The sequence below is a fragment of the Oncorhynchus nerka genome, linkage group LG18 (assembly GCF_034236695.1).
Source record: "Oncorhynchus nerka isolate Pitt River linkage group LG18, Oner_Uvic_2.0, whole genome shotgun sequence".
Classification (NCBI taxonomy): Eukaryota; Metazoa; Chordata; class Actinopteri; order Salmoniformes; family Salmonidae; genus Oncorhynchus; species Oncorhynchus nerka.
In genome coordinates this window covers 19,056,425-19,074,692 of record NC_088413.1, presented here as the reverse complement: position 1 = coordinate 19,074,692, position 18,268 = coordinate 19,056,425, and the positions used below count along the sequence as shown (strand labels likewise).

Sequence of the window (18,268 nt, the reverse complement as noted above, 5' to 3'; positions counted from 1 at the left end):
TGTCAACACCAGTGCTGTCATTGTGAAGCTAAACGTGGTATGACGGTGGGGTTGCATGATGGTACAAAAAGACTGTCACTCGCACTACACCAAACCCCTATTCACATCGACGGGAACGCAGTGGAGAAGCTGAACAGCTTGAAGTTCACTGACAATCTGAAATAGTCCAACCACACAGTGTGGTGAAGGCGCACCAGTGCCTCTTCAAACTCAGGAGGCTGAAGAAATTTGGCTTGGCCCCTAAGACCATCACAAACTTTTGCAGATGTACAATTGAGAGCATCCAGTCGGGCTGTATCACCATCTGGTACGGCAACTGCATCGCCCACAACCGCAGGGCTCTCCTGGGGGGGGTCTGCCCAATGCATCACCGGGGGTACACTGCCAGCCCTCCAGGACACCTACAGCACCCAATGTCACAGGAACGCCAACAAAAAAATCAAGGACATCAACCACCTGAGCCACAGCCTGTTCACCCCGCTAAGGTGAGGTCACTACAGGTGCATCAAAGCTGGGCCCGAGAGACTGAAAAACAACTTCTAAGGCCATCAGACTGTTAAATGGCCATCACTAGCCAGCTACACCCCGGTTACTCAACCCTGCACCTTAGAGACTGCTGCTCTATAAACACAGACATGGAATCAATGGTCACTTTAATAATGGAACACTAGTCACTAATAATATTTACATACTGTTTTACTCATTTCATATGCATATAATGTATTTTAGTCATTGCCACTCCAACATTGCTCACCCTAATTTCTTAATTCCATTATTTTACTTTAAGATTTGTGTGTGTTGTGAATTGCTAGATACTACTGTGCTGTTGGAGCAAGGAAAGCAAGCATTTTGCTTTAAGATGTGTGTGTGTTGTGAATTGCTAGATACTACTGTGCTGTTGGAGCAAGGAAAGCAAGCATTTTTTAAGATGTGTGTGTGTTGTGAATTGCTTTAAGATGTTTAAGTTGTGAATGGCTAGATACTACTGTGCTGTTGGAGCAAGGAAAGCAAGCATTTTGCTTTAAGATGTGTTGTGAATGGCTAGATACTACTGTGCTGTTGGAGCAAGGAAAGCAAGCATTTTGCTTTAAGATGTGTGTGTGTTGTGAATTGCTAGATACTACTGTGCTGTTGGAGCAAGCATTTTGCTTTAAGATGTGTGTGTGTTGTGAATTGCTAGATACTACTGTGCTGTTGGAGCAAGGAAAGCAAGCATTTTGCTTTTAGATGTGTGTGTGTTGTGAATGGCTAGATACTACTGTGCTGTTGGAGCAAGGAAAGCAAGCATTTTGCTTTAAGATGTGTGTGTGTTGTGAATTGCTAGATACTACTGTGCTGTTGGAGCAAGGAAAGCATGCATTTTGCTACACCTGCAATAACATAAATATGTGTATGTGACCAATACGATTTGAAATGCCTAAGAGTGTCGTTAATGGGGTAGGGACGTCCCTTGGATTCCGGATAGCAATATTACCTTCTTAGTGAAGTGCCTCTGATACTCTGAGCAGATGTGTCCTCGGGTCTGGTCTGCTGTGTGGGCACCAGGCTGGTACTCTGCGGTGCAGGGCTCCTTCAGGCCACTAGGGGGCTTCCTCTGCCCAGGGACGTAGTGATCAGGGCCCTGGTACCTGTCCTGGTACTCTGACACCCAGGCCCTCCTGGATGGATGGTGAAGCATATTAAAGTCTGTCATAATTCGGCCCTAACCTAGGGGGTAGATAACCTAGCTATGTTTTTTTAGGGGATAGATAATCTAGCTATGTTTTTTTAGGGGGTAGATAATCTAGCTATGTTTTTTTAGGGGATAGATAATCTAGCTATGTTTTTTTAGGGGGTAGATAATCTAGCTATGTTTTTTTAGGGGGTAGATAATCTAGCTATGTTTTTTTAGGGGGTAGATAATCTAGCTATGTTTTTTTAGGGGGTAGATAATCTAGCTATGTTTTTTTAGGGGGTAGATAATCTAGCTATGTTTGCAGATCTGAAGGTCTGGAGGACAGGTATAAGCAGTAGCGGTGGAGCTGGTAAAATTCCACAATACTCCCCAACTGGGTTTATTGTGACATCACTTTTACCTCTGGCTATTACAGATGCCAGACTATCTGATGGACATAACCTCTGCAGCACCACTTGACTGTTAATGGGTTGCTGGGTGAAGGGATTGCTATGAATCACTGTATGTGTGAATCACTATGTAATCTGCTCTGTAGTAGTCTGCAGTTATTATCTACCGCAGTGAACAGATTGCAGGAGTTTGAGACAGATGCAAAGAAAACTAGCATGGGGTGGAACGAGCTGGAGGAGACTGTCCTGAACAGAGTGCAAAGGAGAGGAGTCATCCATGGCCTGTGAACCATGGCCTTAGGTAAGTAAGTATGAACAGATCCCTCCTTTCAATCCGTGTCGGTATGTGGATGTGATCTACTGTACCAGTTGAGTGTGGCTTCAGGCAGGATGCACTGCGGGCCTCTCAGTGTGGAGGGGTTGTCCCAGTGTGTGTAACTCTGGCTGTAGGTGGTCACACCGTTGAATGGCAGCCCTACACACACACATGTGGATGAGAGTTATCATGAATAATCCCATATACAGCTTCATACTGCACCTACGTCACAAATTTAACATGTTATTGCCAATGAGGTTTGGCCAACAGGCTCTCAACAAAGTAGGTGGCTCGGCCCGTATTAAAGTGTCTCAGAGTAGGGAGTGCTGATCAGGGTGGATGGTGGTAGCTCAGCCCGTATTAAAGTGTCTCAGAGTAGGGAGTGCTGATCTCAGGATTAAAGTGTCTCAGAGGGGGTGGATGGTGGTAGCTCAGCCCGTATTAAAGTGTCTCAGAGTAGGGAGTGCTGATCAGGGTGGATGGTGGTAGCTCAGCCCGGTGGTATTAAAGTGTCTCAGAGGTGGTAGCTCAGGGAGTGCTGATCAGGGTGGATGGTGGTAGCTCAGCCCGTATTAAAGTGTCTCAGAGTAGGGAGTGCTGATCAGGGTGGATGGTGGTAGCTCAGCCCGTATTAAAGTGTCTCAGAGTAGGGAGTGCTGATCAGGGTGGATGGTGGTAGCTCAGCCCGTATTAAAGTGTCTCAGAGTAGGGAGTGCTGATCAGGGTGGATGGTGGTAGCTCAGCCCGTATTAAAGTGTCTCAGAGTAGGGAGTGCTGATCAGGGTGGATGGTGGTAGCTCAGCCCGTATTAAAGTGTCTCAGAGTAGGGAGTGCTGATCAGGGTGGATGGTGGTAGCTCAGCCCGTGGATTAAAGTGTCTCAGAGTAGGGAGTGCTGATCAGGGTGGATGGTGGTAGCTCAGCCCGTATTAAAGTGTCTCAGAGTAGGGAGTGCTGATCAGGGTGGATGGTGGTAGCTCAGCCCGTATTAAAGTGTCTCAGAGTAGGGAGTGCTGATCAGGGTGGATGGTGGTAGCTCAGCCCGTATTAAAGTGTCTCAGAGTAGGGAGTGCTGATCAGGGTGGATGGTGGTGGCTCAGCCCGTATTAAAGTGTCTCAGAGTAGGGAGTGCTGATCAGGGTGGATGGTGGTAGCTCAGCCCGTATTAAAGTGTCTCAGAGTAGGGAGTGCTGATCAGGGTGGATGGTGGTAGCTCAGCCCGTATTAAAGTGTCTCAGAGTAGGGAGTGCTGATCAGGGTGGATGGTGGTAGCTCAGCCCGTATTAAAGTGTCTCAGAGTAGGGAGTGCTGATCAGGGTGGATGGTGGTAGCTCAGCCCGTATTAAAGTGTCTCAGAGAAGGGAGTGCTGATCAGGGTGGATGGTGGTAGCTCAGCCCGTATTAAAGTGTCTCAGAGTAGGGAGTGCTGATCAGGGTGGATGGTGGTAGCTCAGCCCGTATTAAAGTGTCTCAGAGTAGGGAGTGCTGATCAGGGTGGATGGTGGTAGCTCAGCCCGTATTAAAGTGTCTCAGAGTAGGGAGTGCTGATCAGGTGGATGGTGGTAGCTCAGCCCGGTGGATGCTGATCAGGGTGGATGGTGGTAGCTCAGCCCGTATTAAAGTGTCTCCTAGGATCAGGGTGGATGGTGGTAGCTACTGGTGTCTCCCTAGCTATGGGACCTACATAGGTGCATGCAGATTGTACATCCCAAATGGCACCCTATTCACAATATAGTGCACTACTTTTGGCCAAAGCCATATTCCCTATATAGTGCCTATAGGGTTCTGGTCAAAAGTAGGGAGTGCACTATATATATATATATATGCCTATATATATCAGGGTGGATATATAGAACACTAATGTATATATATGGTGGTACACACATTAGTGTTCTATTTGGGACATAAGGCTGGTGATAGAAAGCCTACCTAGGTGCATGAGGTTAGACTGGGTGGCTATGGGTATAGAACAGTGTTTAATATATTGTTATGTCTCTATAGGACCTACCTAGGTGCATGAGGTTAGACTGGGTGGCTATGGGTATAGAACAGTGTTTAATATATTGTTATGTCTCTATAGGACCTACCTAGGTGCATGAGGTTAGACTGGGTGGCTATGGGTATAGAACAGTGTTTAATGTATTGTTATGTCTCTATAGGACCTACCTAGGTGCATGAGGTTAGACTGGGTGGCTATGGGTATAGAACAGTGTTTAATATATTGTTATGTCTCTATAGGACCTACCTAGGTGCATGAGGTTAGACTGGGTGGCTATGCGCTGGTTGATCTGGCCTTCCAGCCTAGATGAGTGGGTCATGTCCCGACGGAACTGCTCCGCCCTTAACCGCTCCACCTGCAGCGGAAGCTCCCCATCACTTCCTGTGACAACAGGAACAGGTAGTACACACACATATGTTATTGGTGCTGATCTATCATCTTGCACTAAAGGAAACAAAAGCGGATAAACTGTGGAGTTATAAGGCCATTCAAAGCCTCAAATAAAAACATGTTGTCAATACAAAATGAACAGGGTATTCCCTCTCTCACCTTCTCCACTGCCGATGTGAGGCAGTTCCACCATGTCCTTGGGTGTCGTTGTGACCCCCTGTGTCGGGTCCCCTGTTGCATGTGTCCATGCCTCTTTCCTGGCAGGGCGGGACGGGAGGGAGTTATGGACTGAGGTTGAGGAGAGAGAGGGAGAGACCGACCTTCGTTCCCCAGAGTCGGAGCTCGAACGCTGTGGTGGTATCTGGCTCTGCCCCTTCTCTGGAGGAGCTGTCCTTTCTACTTGGATCTTACTGACATTCTCACTGTCCAACGTAGCTGCCCTCACTGTTCTCCCCTTCTGTAGAGAGACACAGAGAGAGAGGATGAGAGAGAGGGGCGATGGAGAGACAGAGAGAGAGGATGAGAGGTGGAGAGAGAGAGGGGAGAGAGGGAGATGGAGAGAAGAGAGAGAGGGGAGAGAAGTGAGACAGAGAGGGTGAGAGGTGGAGAGAGAGAGAGAGGAGGAGAGAGAGGGTGAGAGAGCGGGGAGAGAGAGGGGAGCGAAGAGAGACAGAGAGGGTGAGAGGTGGAGAGAGAGAGGGGAGAGAGGTGGAGAGAGAGAGACGGGAGAGAGCGAGGATGAGAGAGAGGGGAGAGACAGAGAGAGTGTGAGAGGGGGAGATAGGTGGAGAGAGACAGAGAGGGAGGGAAGAGAGGCAGAGAGGATGAGAGGTGGAGAGAGGAGGGGAGAGAGAGAGGTTTGAGACTGACTAAGATAATATCAATGCATCTACCATGAAATGCCCCTAAGGTATGCCAGTCAAGGGACAGGTAAGAAAAGTAAGTTAGTTCTTGTGTCTGAGGGACTCACCTGAGGGAAGGCAAAGGCGGGGTTCTGTGGGCCGTTGGTAATGGTCTGGAAACACTGTCTGTAGTACTGAGCCCACATATCCGCCAACTGACAAACAGACAGGCAGACAGACAGACACACAGATAGGAAGACAGATAGACAGACAGGCAGGCCAAATCAGGGCAGTGTGAATGTGTACAGTTTGTACACTCTAAAAATTAAGAGTTCAACAAAGGTTCTTCTACAATCCTCAAAGTTCTTCGAAGAACCGTAGGGTTCTTGGCACTGAAAATTGCCCCCAAAAGGTTCTTAGAAGAACCCCATAGCAGGTGGGGTTCATCGACGAACCACCTTAGTTCTTGGGGGTTCTTGCAGGAACCTAACTGCCCACCTGAAAAATGTGGATTTGAATTTGGAAGGACAGCAGGTGCAGGCACTTAACTGAAAAATGTAAAGATCTCCTCAATTTAAGTAAGGTTTGTCCCTTGTATCATCTAAATGTATATTGTTTTATGATGATACCATCTATCTTTTCATATTTGTGAAAATGTTTCTAAAACAGAAAATGTACAATTGAATGCATATAAAACCAACAAAGAGGTAAGAATATGTTGAAGGCTGGATGTATTGGGTGCAGATGACTGAACTGCTCACTTTGGTTTCTGTGACTGCAGGTATACAGAGGAAGAGGCATAAAAAGGTATGTCAATTAGTATTGGTATGTTATGCAGATCACATTTACCATCCTCTATCCTATAGGCCTTTACATTATGGACAAGGTATGTGTATGAAAACCATTATCAAAACAGTTTTTTCATTCCCATTCACCACATAAACCAAGGTATGAATACTGTCGTGGCATGTTCTGTTAATCATCTGTATAATGACTATTTGTTGGATTCACAGACTTCACCCTCCCTACACCTCTGTTGACAAGAACAGGCAACCTGTTCGGTCACCATGCACTGCAAAATCATTCTGCCTGTGGATACGGAGAACCTTAACAACGTAATTGAACATCAACTGGCCAGAGGATATACCCATGTGACTTGGAGCTCTGCTGGGAGTTTACCTCAGATTGAGATGAGTGAATTCTGCTTTGCTGCTAAAATCATAATAAACACTGACAATTAAAATATTGTGTTATTGTTATGCTGATGATGAATAATACATTTAAAAAATAGGGGGGCACACCAAAAGGTTCTTTGAGCATACTTTAAAAGGAGTTATTTGAAGAACCCTTTTAGAGGGTTCTTCAAAGAACTTGGGTTCCCCCACAGTTTCAATTTGAAGAATCCCTAAAGGATACTCCAGGAGCCCTTTCCTTTTAGAGCGTATAGCATTAGTATTAGTATACAAGTGGAAAGTGTTGGTGTGTGTGTGAGAGAGGGGGAGAGACAGAGCGAGTTAGTTGTACCTTCTGGTGTGTGGTGCAAGACGGCTCTGCATGCAGCCTGAACAGCCTGAGGTGCCGATCACTGGGGGGCTTGTAGTCAGCCCCATAGGTGCTTTGCTGCCCCACTCTGGCCTGAGGGCCCCGAGACTGGAGGAGAGAAGAGTGGAGAGATGGATGAACCCCCACCTTTAACCAACCAAGAGCATCAGTGAAAATTATTAATTCTAGTAAGCATTATGAGACAATCTCATGAATGACCTATTCTTACTAGTTGAATAGCCTAGTGTTTATGTTATGAAAATGATCAAATATGGCAATGATAAACCCGTACTAGACATACCTGAATTTGCCTTAAAGAGTGCATTAAATTGCTCTTGTTCCCTGATATTTAAGATGGTCATTCGTCAAGGATAAACCTGGGTCAACCCTAGCAAAACTAGAACAGGCTACGTGAGACAGTGGTTAAATGTGTGTTGGAAAACCCATAATAGTCTATGTTCCATAGAACGTTGGAACGTTTGAGTCAACATAATATACTTTTATTGATTCCTTAGTCACGCAGCGATATCATAAATAGGGCGATGTCACAGCGTTCCAAAATAAGTCTTCGTAGCCGTTCTAAAAACATTGGTCTTAAATGAAAGAACAATGAACAATACAAACATCGTAATAAAATCAACCATGAATGGGCGGTTTCACTTCCTTCAGTCTTCACAATACACGTCTTATTCACTGTATGGTTCTCTGTGTAGGCAATTGTTCATTGTATGACATCACAAGGGTTGGTCTTTGTCGATCCAGGTAGTTAGAGGAACGTGCATTAACGCCCTGGACCAGACGTAGTAGCCTGGGGCGGTGAGAAAAAGGTGTGGACGCGGTCATAATTTCACCGTAGGTTTAGCCTCTGACGTAACGAAAGAAAAGCACACCTACATTTGTCAGGGGGAGAGTATGACGGTACTGAAATCACAAGTGTAGGATTAGGATACCGTAAACTAACATATATCACAGTCAAATCCAAGTTATTGGTTAAAGTTCAGTTGAATGCCGAGAGACGCTTTGAACATAATGGACACTCATGTGAAAGCAGGACAAGTTTACCTTCAACACAGAAATGTAGAAAAGGTAAGCACGTAACTTTATTTAGCTCACTTAATTGTACACATCCTGGTACCTTATCTATCTTGTTTTTGTGGAATGACAATAAAAGTCAATAGGAACATATTGTATTTATTTATATTTTGAATGCAGCTTTATAACAGTATTGTAATGTACGTTTTTATTTAGTTTATTTCGACTGTTTTGATATGGGCTATTGCTGTTATCATGTAAACTGTCACCCCCTTGTTTACTCTATGTACTGTGTATGACAGCCATCTAACCCCTCTACCATTCCACTTATCATTTTAAAGTATATGATTGCAGTATACGAGGACATTTACTGTAGCCGACATGTTGAAGTCTTTTTTGCAGAGACAGGCTACGTTGGTAATGGTGTGTGTGTAAAGGTGTGAGGGGGGAACGGATCCTCACATGCGTGCCCAGACACAGTACTGCTCACAGTTTCCTCATGGCACATTCCAACACAATATGTCCCAAATGGCACCCTATTCCCTTTTCAGTGCACTACTTTTGACCAGGACTCACAGGATCTCTGGTCAAAACTAGTGCACTATGTAGGGGATAGGGTGCCATTTGGGATGTACATTTAAACATGGCTAGGCACACGTAAAACAACGCAGGTACTGTACCTGAGCACACATACCTCATCTACCACTGCACCTTTATTTAAAAATAGGCAGATGTGCTGGAGAAGGTGTGTGTGTGTGTGTGTGTGGGGTGTTGATATTCTGAATGTGTTGTGGGCGAAATGGGAACTAGATACTCACTTTTTTTTATTTTATTATTTTTCTCACCCACAAATTTTTCTCCCATTCTCTTTCTTGGCCTTTCTCTTTTTCTCCCCATTATTTCTGTCTTCCCTCTCTTCCCTCATCCCCTTTCTTCCCTCCCTCCGCCCTCCCTCCAGAAGTGGAAGCAGCATTGGCTGACTCTCTACCCCTCCAGCCGCTGCGGTGTAGCCAGGCTAGAGCGCCAGGAAGTGGGGGGAGGAGAGCGGGCCGGTCCCTCTGGGGTCTGGAAGCACCAGGACAAAGTTAAGGAGAAGAGGGTGATCCGCCTGTCAGAGGTCAACCTTACTGCTGTACTTGTCTTCCTTACTAGCACTGACTTTGATTAGCTGCATTATTGAGGATTTTTTGTTTTACTGGCGCTGACTGTGATACAGTATGTGGTTGTCTTACCTAACTTAGTTGAATGCACTATAATTGGCTCAGGATATGGACAAGCCTAAGGCCCTGCGAGAGACTAGCGTCCTGTCCAGAGGGCGTACTTTTACATCAAACTGGCTCATGCTACAGAAACAGGAGATAGGCCCCTGCTCCTATGAGCTGTTAGAGCTTGCACAAGCCTTACCCCGATCTATCTCTTTAATGCTGAGTGCCAAGCAGAGACGCACCAAGTCACATTTTTTACAGTCTCTGGATAAGAATCTCTGCTAATGGAGTAAAATGTAAATGTAGGTGATCAGGGTCCTGAAGCTGCCCCCACACGCTGAGGCCTGCCCCAAAGACAACATGGCCGCCTTCTGTGTGGAGACCGACGGCAGGAGGTACGTCTTCGCAGCGGATAAGGACGACTGCGTGGAGTGGGTGGAGAGGATGTGTGACCTCGCCTTCCAGGTGAGAATAGCAGCTTCTGTTGTTGTCTTGTGACTGTTATGGATCAGTTTCAATTCAACATTTTGACTGTTACAGATCGAAGTAGAATCATACTTTATTAGCATTCAACAACGCTGATAGGAATTTGTCTCGGTATTGGTACAAGGCTAACAGCAAACGCCATTATTCAACTGGTCTCTCTATCATTAAACTATTTTCATCACCAAACAGTTATTATATAGAGGATGTGTACACTCTTAGAAAATAGGTTGTAAAAGGGCTCTTCTGCTGACCCCATAGGAGAAACCTGTTTTGTTCCCTGTATAAACCTCTGTAGAAAGGGTTCTACATGGAAGCCAAAAGGGGTTCTCCTTTGGGGACAGCCGAAGAACCCTTTTAAGGTTCTAGATAGCACCTTTTTTTTCTAAGAGTGTAGATATCTGTGAGGACAGTTCTCACTGTCTAATGTAAATACATGTCTTGTCTCCCAGGGAGGCTCCACTGGTCAGCAGCCCCAAATTCAGATGGAGGACAACCAGATCTACGTCTCCAGGGAGGAAGGTGAGAAGCACATCAGATATCCTAGTGGCCACACAAACTATAACGAACAGCCATTCTTCTGTCTGTTTAATGTCTAATGGACGTATGATTACGGCTGTATTGGAACAGGTTCTTCTTTTCAAAGATATTACTACGATCAAAGGAAAGATAAACACAAAATATAAAACCAGAAATAGAAATGAACACCGTCCATAGTGCTTCGGTCATGACCGCCACTCTCCCTCCTCTCTCCCCTCAGTTAGTGAGTTCAGGGTGGGTGTGAAGCAGACAGATGTAGCGATGCGCTGCGGCCTCCAGGGGGAGTACTATTGGCTGCAAGTGGCCCAGGAGGGGCTGGTCCTTAAGGAGGCGGAGACCAGGAAGAGTTTGCAGGACTGGCCCTATCGGCTGATACGACGCTATGGCAGAGACAAGGTCAGTAGAACCATGGAATTTAGAATCTCATTGAGCCATAGAATTATATTCCTAATCTGTTACTAGTTTTAATCTAATGCTACTCTCTAGTGTCTAATTTCAAGGCCGTCACAGTACGGTACTATGCTGCTCTACAAAGGCAAAACGCAGTAACTACATCATTTTTTGGACTGCAAATTCTAACTTCAAAGTCTTTTTCTCTCTAAAAAGACAGCAATATCTGGTACTTCATGATATGTTCTGATCAACTGGGTTGTTCTTGTGTCAGGAAACAAAATCCCACACCAATCAGATAATATACCTGGCCATTACAACAGATCAAAGTTACTGTGTTTGGCCTTTTTAGGGCAGTGTGGCTCCAAAAAAGGATGTGTCTAAGGATCATTGTAGGGTCATCAGTGTCCAATCAAGAAGGTTGCAGGTTATAATACGTTTGGTGCCCACATTCAATTATGCAATTTTCCAGTGAACACCTGTGGGAATTTTCTCAAATCATTGTGTCCTCTTGGCTCTCCCACAGTTGACGTTCAACATCGAGGCGGGCCGGCGCTGTGACTCTGGACCCGGAACCTTCACCTTTGAGACGTGCCAAGCTGACGTCATCTTCAGCCTCATCGAGACCGCCATACGGGAACAGAAGGCCGTCGCCGGGGACGAATGTGAGGGCGACACTGTGGTTGCTAACCGTAGCCCTAATATGCCTCGTGCTCGTTCCCCACTGCCCAAACTACCAGATAGCGCAACCATTTTGGAGGGCAGCTACAGTTTTAAACCAGTATTTTCAAATGCTATTGGCTCAGAGCAGTGTTTGTACTCACAGCCGCCTAATTTGATTGGCTCTGAGGAGTGTCCGTACTCTGAGCCAGCAGACAGTATTAAACCCAAAGCCCCCAGCCTCAACTCCTATCTGACGCCCCCAACAGCCTCCACCCTCACCCCCTCAATCCCTCTACACCCCTGCAATCACCATGTCAACCGAACGGAACCAGTGTACGCCGACCCAGCAGACATCCTCTCACTCACACCCCGAGATCTACACCACCACCACCCCGCCCACTTCCTCTTCCTGTTCTTATCACCACGGCAACAAGCCAGAGCCGGTCTACTCCGAGGTGTACGACCGTGCGAGTCCTCTACCTGACAAGACTCAACAACAGAAACAGAGCCAGGACCAGCGGGGACAGGAACCTGGCAAAGAGGAACCCATCTATAGTGAGCCTTGTGTGGGGACCCCAGCCAAGGGCCCCAACACTGACCCGTTCGCCCACCTTTACAGCCAGGTCTGCAAGCCAGGCTCTTCATCACCATCTTCATCATCATCCCCCTCTTCCTCACTGGCCTCCTCTTCCTCCTCATCATCATCGTCGTTGACCGTTACCAGGACCTTGGCCACCAGGAGGCCCACTGCTGGACGCCAGTCACCAGAGGTCATCTATGAAAACATGGGGTTCATTTAGGATTCTCTGCTGCGTCTGAAATGGCACCCTATTGCCCTTTAAGGTGCACTACTTCTGATCAGCGAGATATTCAGACCAATACACACATTCACTCATTTCACAATGTTATTGTCTACTTACTTTATTTATTGAACTTGTTTTCACATACAGAATCATTGTTTTTTCTTATGATGTAATAACTTTTGTATAACGTGTTATGAATATCAATATTGCACACCAGTGTAATGGACATGGGAGAGGGAGAAAAGAGCCACAGAGATCTTCCAGAAGTCTGTCAGTGGTCGATGTAAATGTTTTCAAACAGTGTTAGCCGCAGCCTCCTCCCCAACAGAAACCAATGACTTCCGCTCAGTCTCACATCCTTTTCCTCATTTACTTTGTTTTACTGATGTGATTCAATAAAACAATAATGGGTGTGTATCCAGTAACTCTCCTTCCACTATTTGTTTTGTGCATTGATTGTTTTTTTTTGTGTTTTTTAAATTGTGCCCCTCAATAAATCAGACTACTGTTCAGTTCAATGCTGTTTACCTGGGAATATGTGAACGTTAATAGGCCTACTACTGTATATTTCAGGCTCCTCTGTGGTTGTGGGCGTGTATTGACGTTTGATTTAGAGAGATTTGAACGCTTCCTGGTTTAACACGTTGTAATAGTTATATTACATACTGTACTGTACCTCACCAGGAGGCTAAGTAGCCTATTATACCGTGTTAAAAATAGCACCAAATCGGACACCGAATAGGAACCCAACCCAGGTAGGTGAGAATAAAAAAATACGCCGTATTTTGATACACTTGAACCGTACTTTTTTGTTTTCTTGGTTTCTGTAGGCGCTTTGTTCCCCCCCTGTCCTCCACTTTGGACAGAACGCCCCGAGCGCACTTTTAATGATGTGTAACTGACGCGCGGTCATCAACGGACATTCTTCCTGATGTCACTTCTCAACATGCGGACCACCTGTTTTATGGCCGTGATCTTGTGGCTCACAACTGGTTCAACTCGTTGTCAAACACCAATTCCCAATGTTCACGGAGGTGAGTACAGTACAGTTGGACAAACGGCCTCTCTCTCTACATACAAAATGTATAGCAATTTTAAAATGTATCGCAATTCCTAATGGATACGGTAACGTTATGGAGGCTACAATCTAATTAGTCATAGCAATGCAAATGATGTTGCCTAGCAAACAAGTACATTTGTAAGAAGTCTATTATCAGCACCCAGTGTGGTATCGGTAGGCTAATTCATTCATCTGGGAATGGGGATGGTTAATGACTTAATTCAACATTTAACCAGATGGGAAGGTTTGAGGCATGGTCGAGAAATGCCCATTAAACAACACCTTTAAAATGAATGAAGACAGTCGTGTGATTTCACTGCTGTTTTCACTAAGTACCTGGAATAATGCAGAGTGAGTATAGACTGGGGTTACAGTGTTATCCTAGTTTTGCCTGTTTTCATGGATAGATAGGCCTAGGGCCTAGGCTATAGGTCTTCGATTGTAATACAGAGAATGTGGAGGATTAAGATGCCCCACTCTTTGTGGTGTGTGTGTGTGTGTGTGTGTGTTAACACACAAATGCAACAAGGAGCAGTTTACCGGACACATATTGAGCCTATGTCACGGACTAAACAGCAAACGCAAAGGAGAGTTTAGCCCCAAAATTGTCTACCTAAATTAGCATCGAGTGACTGGTGAGTAGGGGTTTATTTATTACGCTGATTCTGTTGCAAAACATTTCTTAAACGGAATGAAATGGGGAGGGACCTAACTGAATTTGTCCAATACATTTTTTTTGTTGTTTTTTGGACTAATTATTGCACCCCAGCTCTGGGTAGCAGCCGACAAACCACAAGAGTATTTCTCAGTAGAGGAAGTGACACAATTACTGATGCTTAGAAATGGTTCCGTAAAAGTCCCTGTAAGTCAGTCTCATCCTTCGCACATTCACTCAAAGGTCAAAGGCAAATAAATGGGGCGGAAGAGGGGAGTCTATATATTACGGAGCCCTGGTCCAAAGTAGTGCACTGTAGGAAATAGCCATTTGGGGCACATCCCTAATGTTATGTCCTGTTCTCCTCAGGGTTAGGTGCAGTTCTGGGGGTGTCCAATGCCAGCGTCCTCCTGCAAGACCCCAGCTCTGAGACACTCTACCTGGGAGCCAGAGGCTCCATCCTGGCCCTGCACACCTCCAACCTCACCTGGAAACACCCATCAGTGAGAGAGAAAGGGAGGGAGAGACAGAGATGGGGAGGGACAAGGGACAAGGACATAAGAGGACGGAGGGAGGGACAACGAGATAAGAGGGGGGAGAGGGAGGGACAGGGATATAAGAGGGACAGAGAGATAAGGAGGAGGGAGGGACAGGAGGGACAGGGAGATAAGAGATAAGAGGGGGAGGGAGGGACAGGGAGATGAGGGGAGGAGGGACAGGAAGAAGGAGGGACAGGGAGATAAGAGGGCGGAGATAAGGAGGGACAGGGAGATAAGAGGGGGAAAGAGGGAGGGACAGGGAGATAAGAGGGGGAGGGAGGGACAGGGAGATAAGAGGGGGAGGGAGGGACAGGGAGATAAGAGGGACAGGGAGGGAGGAACAGGGAGATAAGAGGGGAGGGACAGGGAGATGGGAGGGAGGGACAGAGAGATAAGAGGGGGAGGGAGGGACAGGGAGATAAGAGGGTGGAGGGAGGGACAGGGAGATAAGAGGGTGGAGAGAGGGAGGGACAGGGAGATAAGAGGGTGGAGGGAGGGACAGGGAGATAAGAGGGCGGAGGGAGGGACAGGGAGATAAGAGGGGGAGGGAGGGACAGGGGGTGAGGGGGGGAGGGACAGGGAGATGGGAGGGAGGGAAGGAGGGACAGGGAGATGAGAGGGAGATGGGAGGGAGGGAAGGAGGGACAGAGAGATAAGAGGGTAGAGGGAGGGACAGGGAGATAAGAGGGGGAGGTACAGAGAGATGGGAGGGACAGAGAGATGGGAGGGGGAGACTTCTTCACTTGACTGTCTGTGTGTGCACGGTTAACTGTGCATATTTCCACTCTTGATCTTAGCTAACTGGCAGTGAAACGAGTGTGTATATATTTCGGTGTTTTCATGATGGGAGTATTCCTGAACACAAAACCATAGAAAAACCTACGTCTTACCTGGGACAAACACACTATGCCAGACATTGATTAAGCCTAGTCCTGGACAACTTTCTCAATAGTGATTCTCCACTGACACTGCTTTTTAGTCCCAGTACTGGGCTTAACCTGATGTTTAACTTTGTGATGTAACTGTATGCGTTTGTGTGTCTCTCTTTGACTTCCGTCTCTGTCTCTGCAGATTAAGTGGGAGGCAACAGAAGAGGAGAGGAAGTCCTGTATGGGTAAAGGCAAGAGAGTGGTGAGCAACGTGGGGTGCTCTTGATCTGTGTTTGAAGTGGCAAGAAAACTATGTGTGTGTGTGTGTGTGTGTGTGTCTGTGTGCTGCTCTGTAGTGTATGTACGTGGTTAAAGGTGTCGGTGAGATGCCATGCTTCACACCCATCACCTTTGCCTTTTGTCATACTCATCTATGTCATGATGTATGATACCGTTACCATAACGACTGCTTTACTGACTCTTCAGCTACCTGTCAACAACACATCACATCCTGTATGTTTGGCTTTCAGATGACTTTTCACTTTGTATCTGGTCATCTTCAAAGACTGATAAACAGAAGCATGACTTACCTTAAATAGTCCGGGAGTTAGAGTTCTTCGCTACCGTTTATTCAATGGGAGTAATATGAAAACCAACCTTGGCCTGTACACATTGTGTTCCTGGCACCTGAGTTGAGAAACCCTGCATTGTACTTCTGATTATAACCATATTTTATTGATCTGTTTAGAGCCAGGTTCTCCTGATCTAGGATCATGCTATCTACCCCAAATCCTAACCTTAGCCATTATGGTGAGGAATGTAAACTGACCTGAGATCTGTGTCTAGAGGCAACTTTATCCTGCTCTGTTATGGCCCTGTGGTAAGAAGGAGTTGCCAAATGCGCTTCAGCCTAGCTTAAACTAAAAGGCAATCAGGGACTTGAAAATCACCAAAATATTCCTTATCCCAGGGCACTTGAACTGTTTCCGCATATCAACTCAAAATTATTTATATAGCCCTTCTTACATCAGCTGATATCTCAAAGTGCTGTACAGAAACCCAACCTAAAACCCCAAACAGCAAGCAATGCAGGTGTAGAAGCACAGTGGCTAGGAATACTCCCTAGAAAGGCCAAAACCAAGGATGACACCTAGAGAGGCTATGAGAGGTGGCCAGTCCTCTTCTAGCTGTGCCGGGTGGAGATTATAACAGAACATGGCCAAGATGTTCAAATGTTCATAAATGACCAGCATGGTCAAATAATAATAATCACAGTAGTTGTCGAAGGTGCAGCAAGTCAGCACATCAGGAGTAAATGTCAGTTGGCTTAAGAGTATCTCTACCACTCCTGCTGTCTCTAGAGAGTTGAAAACAGCAGGTCTGGGACAGGTAGCACGTCCAGTGAACAGGTCAGGGTTCCATAGCCGCAGGCAGAACAGTTGAAACTGGAGCAGCAGCACGGCCAGGTGGACTGGGGACAGCAAGGAGTCATCATGCCAGGTAGTCCTGAGGCATGGTCCTAGGGCTCAGGTCCTTAGAGAGTGAGAAAGAAAGAGAGAATTAGAGAGAGCATACTTAAATTCACACAGGACACCGGATAAGACAGGAGAAGTACTCCAGATATAACAGACTGACCCTAGCCCCCCGACACATAAACTACTGCAGCATAAATACTGGAGGCTGAGACAGGAGGGGTCAGGAGACACTGTGGCCCCATCCGATGATACCCCCGGACAGGGCCAAACAGGCAGGATATAACCCCACCCACTTTGCCAAAGCACAGCTCCCACACCACTAGAGGGATATCTTCAACCACCAACTTACCATTCTGAGACAAGGCCGAGTATAGCCCACAAAGATCTCCGCCACGGCACAACCCAAGGGGGGGCACCAACCCAGACAGGAAGATCACGTCAGTGACTCAACCCCCTCAAGTGATGCACCCCTCCTAGGGACGGCATGGAAGAGCACCAGTAAGTCAGTGACTCAGGCTCTGTAATAGGGTTTGAGGCAGAGAATCCCAGTGGAGAGAGGCGAACCAACCAGCCAGAGACAGCAAGGGCGGTTCTTTGCTCCATAGATCGTAAATAATTGTTTTTCGAGATACAAACAGGCTTACGTTTTCCCCATCTGCTAATGTTAAATGGCACCCTAGTCCCCTATTAAGTGCACCACTTTTGACCAGGGCCTATAGGGGAGAATAGGATGGTGTTTGAGACATGTTTCTTTGTCTCCCTCTACAGGATGACTGTTATAACTACATCTGTCTGCTGGAGGTTCTGAAGGATGGAAGGATCTACGTCTGTGGCTCCTACGCCTACAATCCCCAGTGTGCTTTCATAGTCAGTCACGTTGTCTCTCCTCTGTCTCTTCTCATACTCTACACCTATATTATCATTATTATTATACTCTACACCTATATTATTATTATTAGTATACTCTACACCTATATTATTATTATACTCTACACCTATATTATCATTATTATTATTATACTCTACACCTATATTATCATTATTATACTCTACACCTATATTATCATTATTATTATTATACTCTACACCTATATTATCATTATTAGTATACTCTACACCTATATTATCATTATTATTATTATACTCTACACCTATATTATCATTATTAGTATACTCTACACCTATATTATCATTATTATTATTATACTCTACACCTATATTATCATTATTATTATTATACTCTACACCTATATTATTATTATACTCTACACCTATATTATCATTATTATTATTATACTCTACACCTATATTATCATTATTAGTATACTCTACACCTATATTATCATTATTATTATTATACTCTACACCTATATTATCATTATTATTATTATACTCTACACCT

General features: G+C 45.7%; 2 protein-coding genes across 4 annotated transcripts in view; both read left to right on the top strand.

Moving 5' to 3' along the window:
* Positions 1-7,990: 7,990 nt before the first annotated feature.
* On the top strand, positions 7,991-12,786 carry LOC115117032 (docking protein 2-like). The gene is given in 8 exon segments (XM_065003649.1): positions 7,991-8,238; positions 9,143-9,301; positions 9,696-9,854; positions 10,325-10,394; positions 10,633-10,808; positions 11,329-11,830; positions 11,833-11,853; positions 11,856-12,786. Coding segments are annotated over 8 exon segments (1,578 nt in total). The 5' UTR covers positions 7,991-8,157; the 3' UTR covers positions 12,266-12,786.
* Positions 12,787-12,886: 100 nt separating this feature from the next.
* LOC135561793 (semaphorin-4F-like) overlaps positions 12,887-18,268 on the top strand; it is a 28,515-nt gene continuing 23,133 nt past the window's right edge. For 2 of the 3 annotated variants that reach the window (XM_065003648.1, XM_065003646.1), the window contains exons 1-5: positions 12,887-13,023; positions 13,099-13,302; positions 14,353-14,486; positions 15,594-15,653; positions 17,635-17,733. In XM_065003648.1, the coding sequence (XP_064859720.1) occupies positions 13,200-13,302; positions 14,353-14,486; positions 15,594-15,653; positions 17,635-17,733 (396 nt within the window). In that variant the 5' untranslated portion in view covers positions 12,887-13,023; positions 13,099-13,199. The other variant, XM_065003647.1, reaches the window with a different exon arrangement.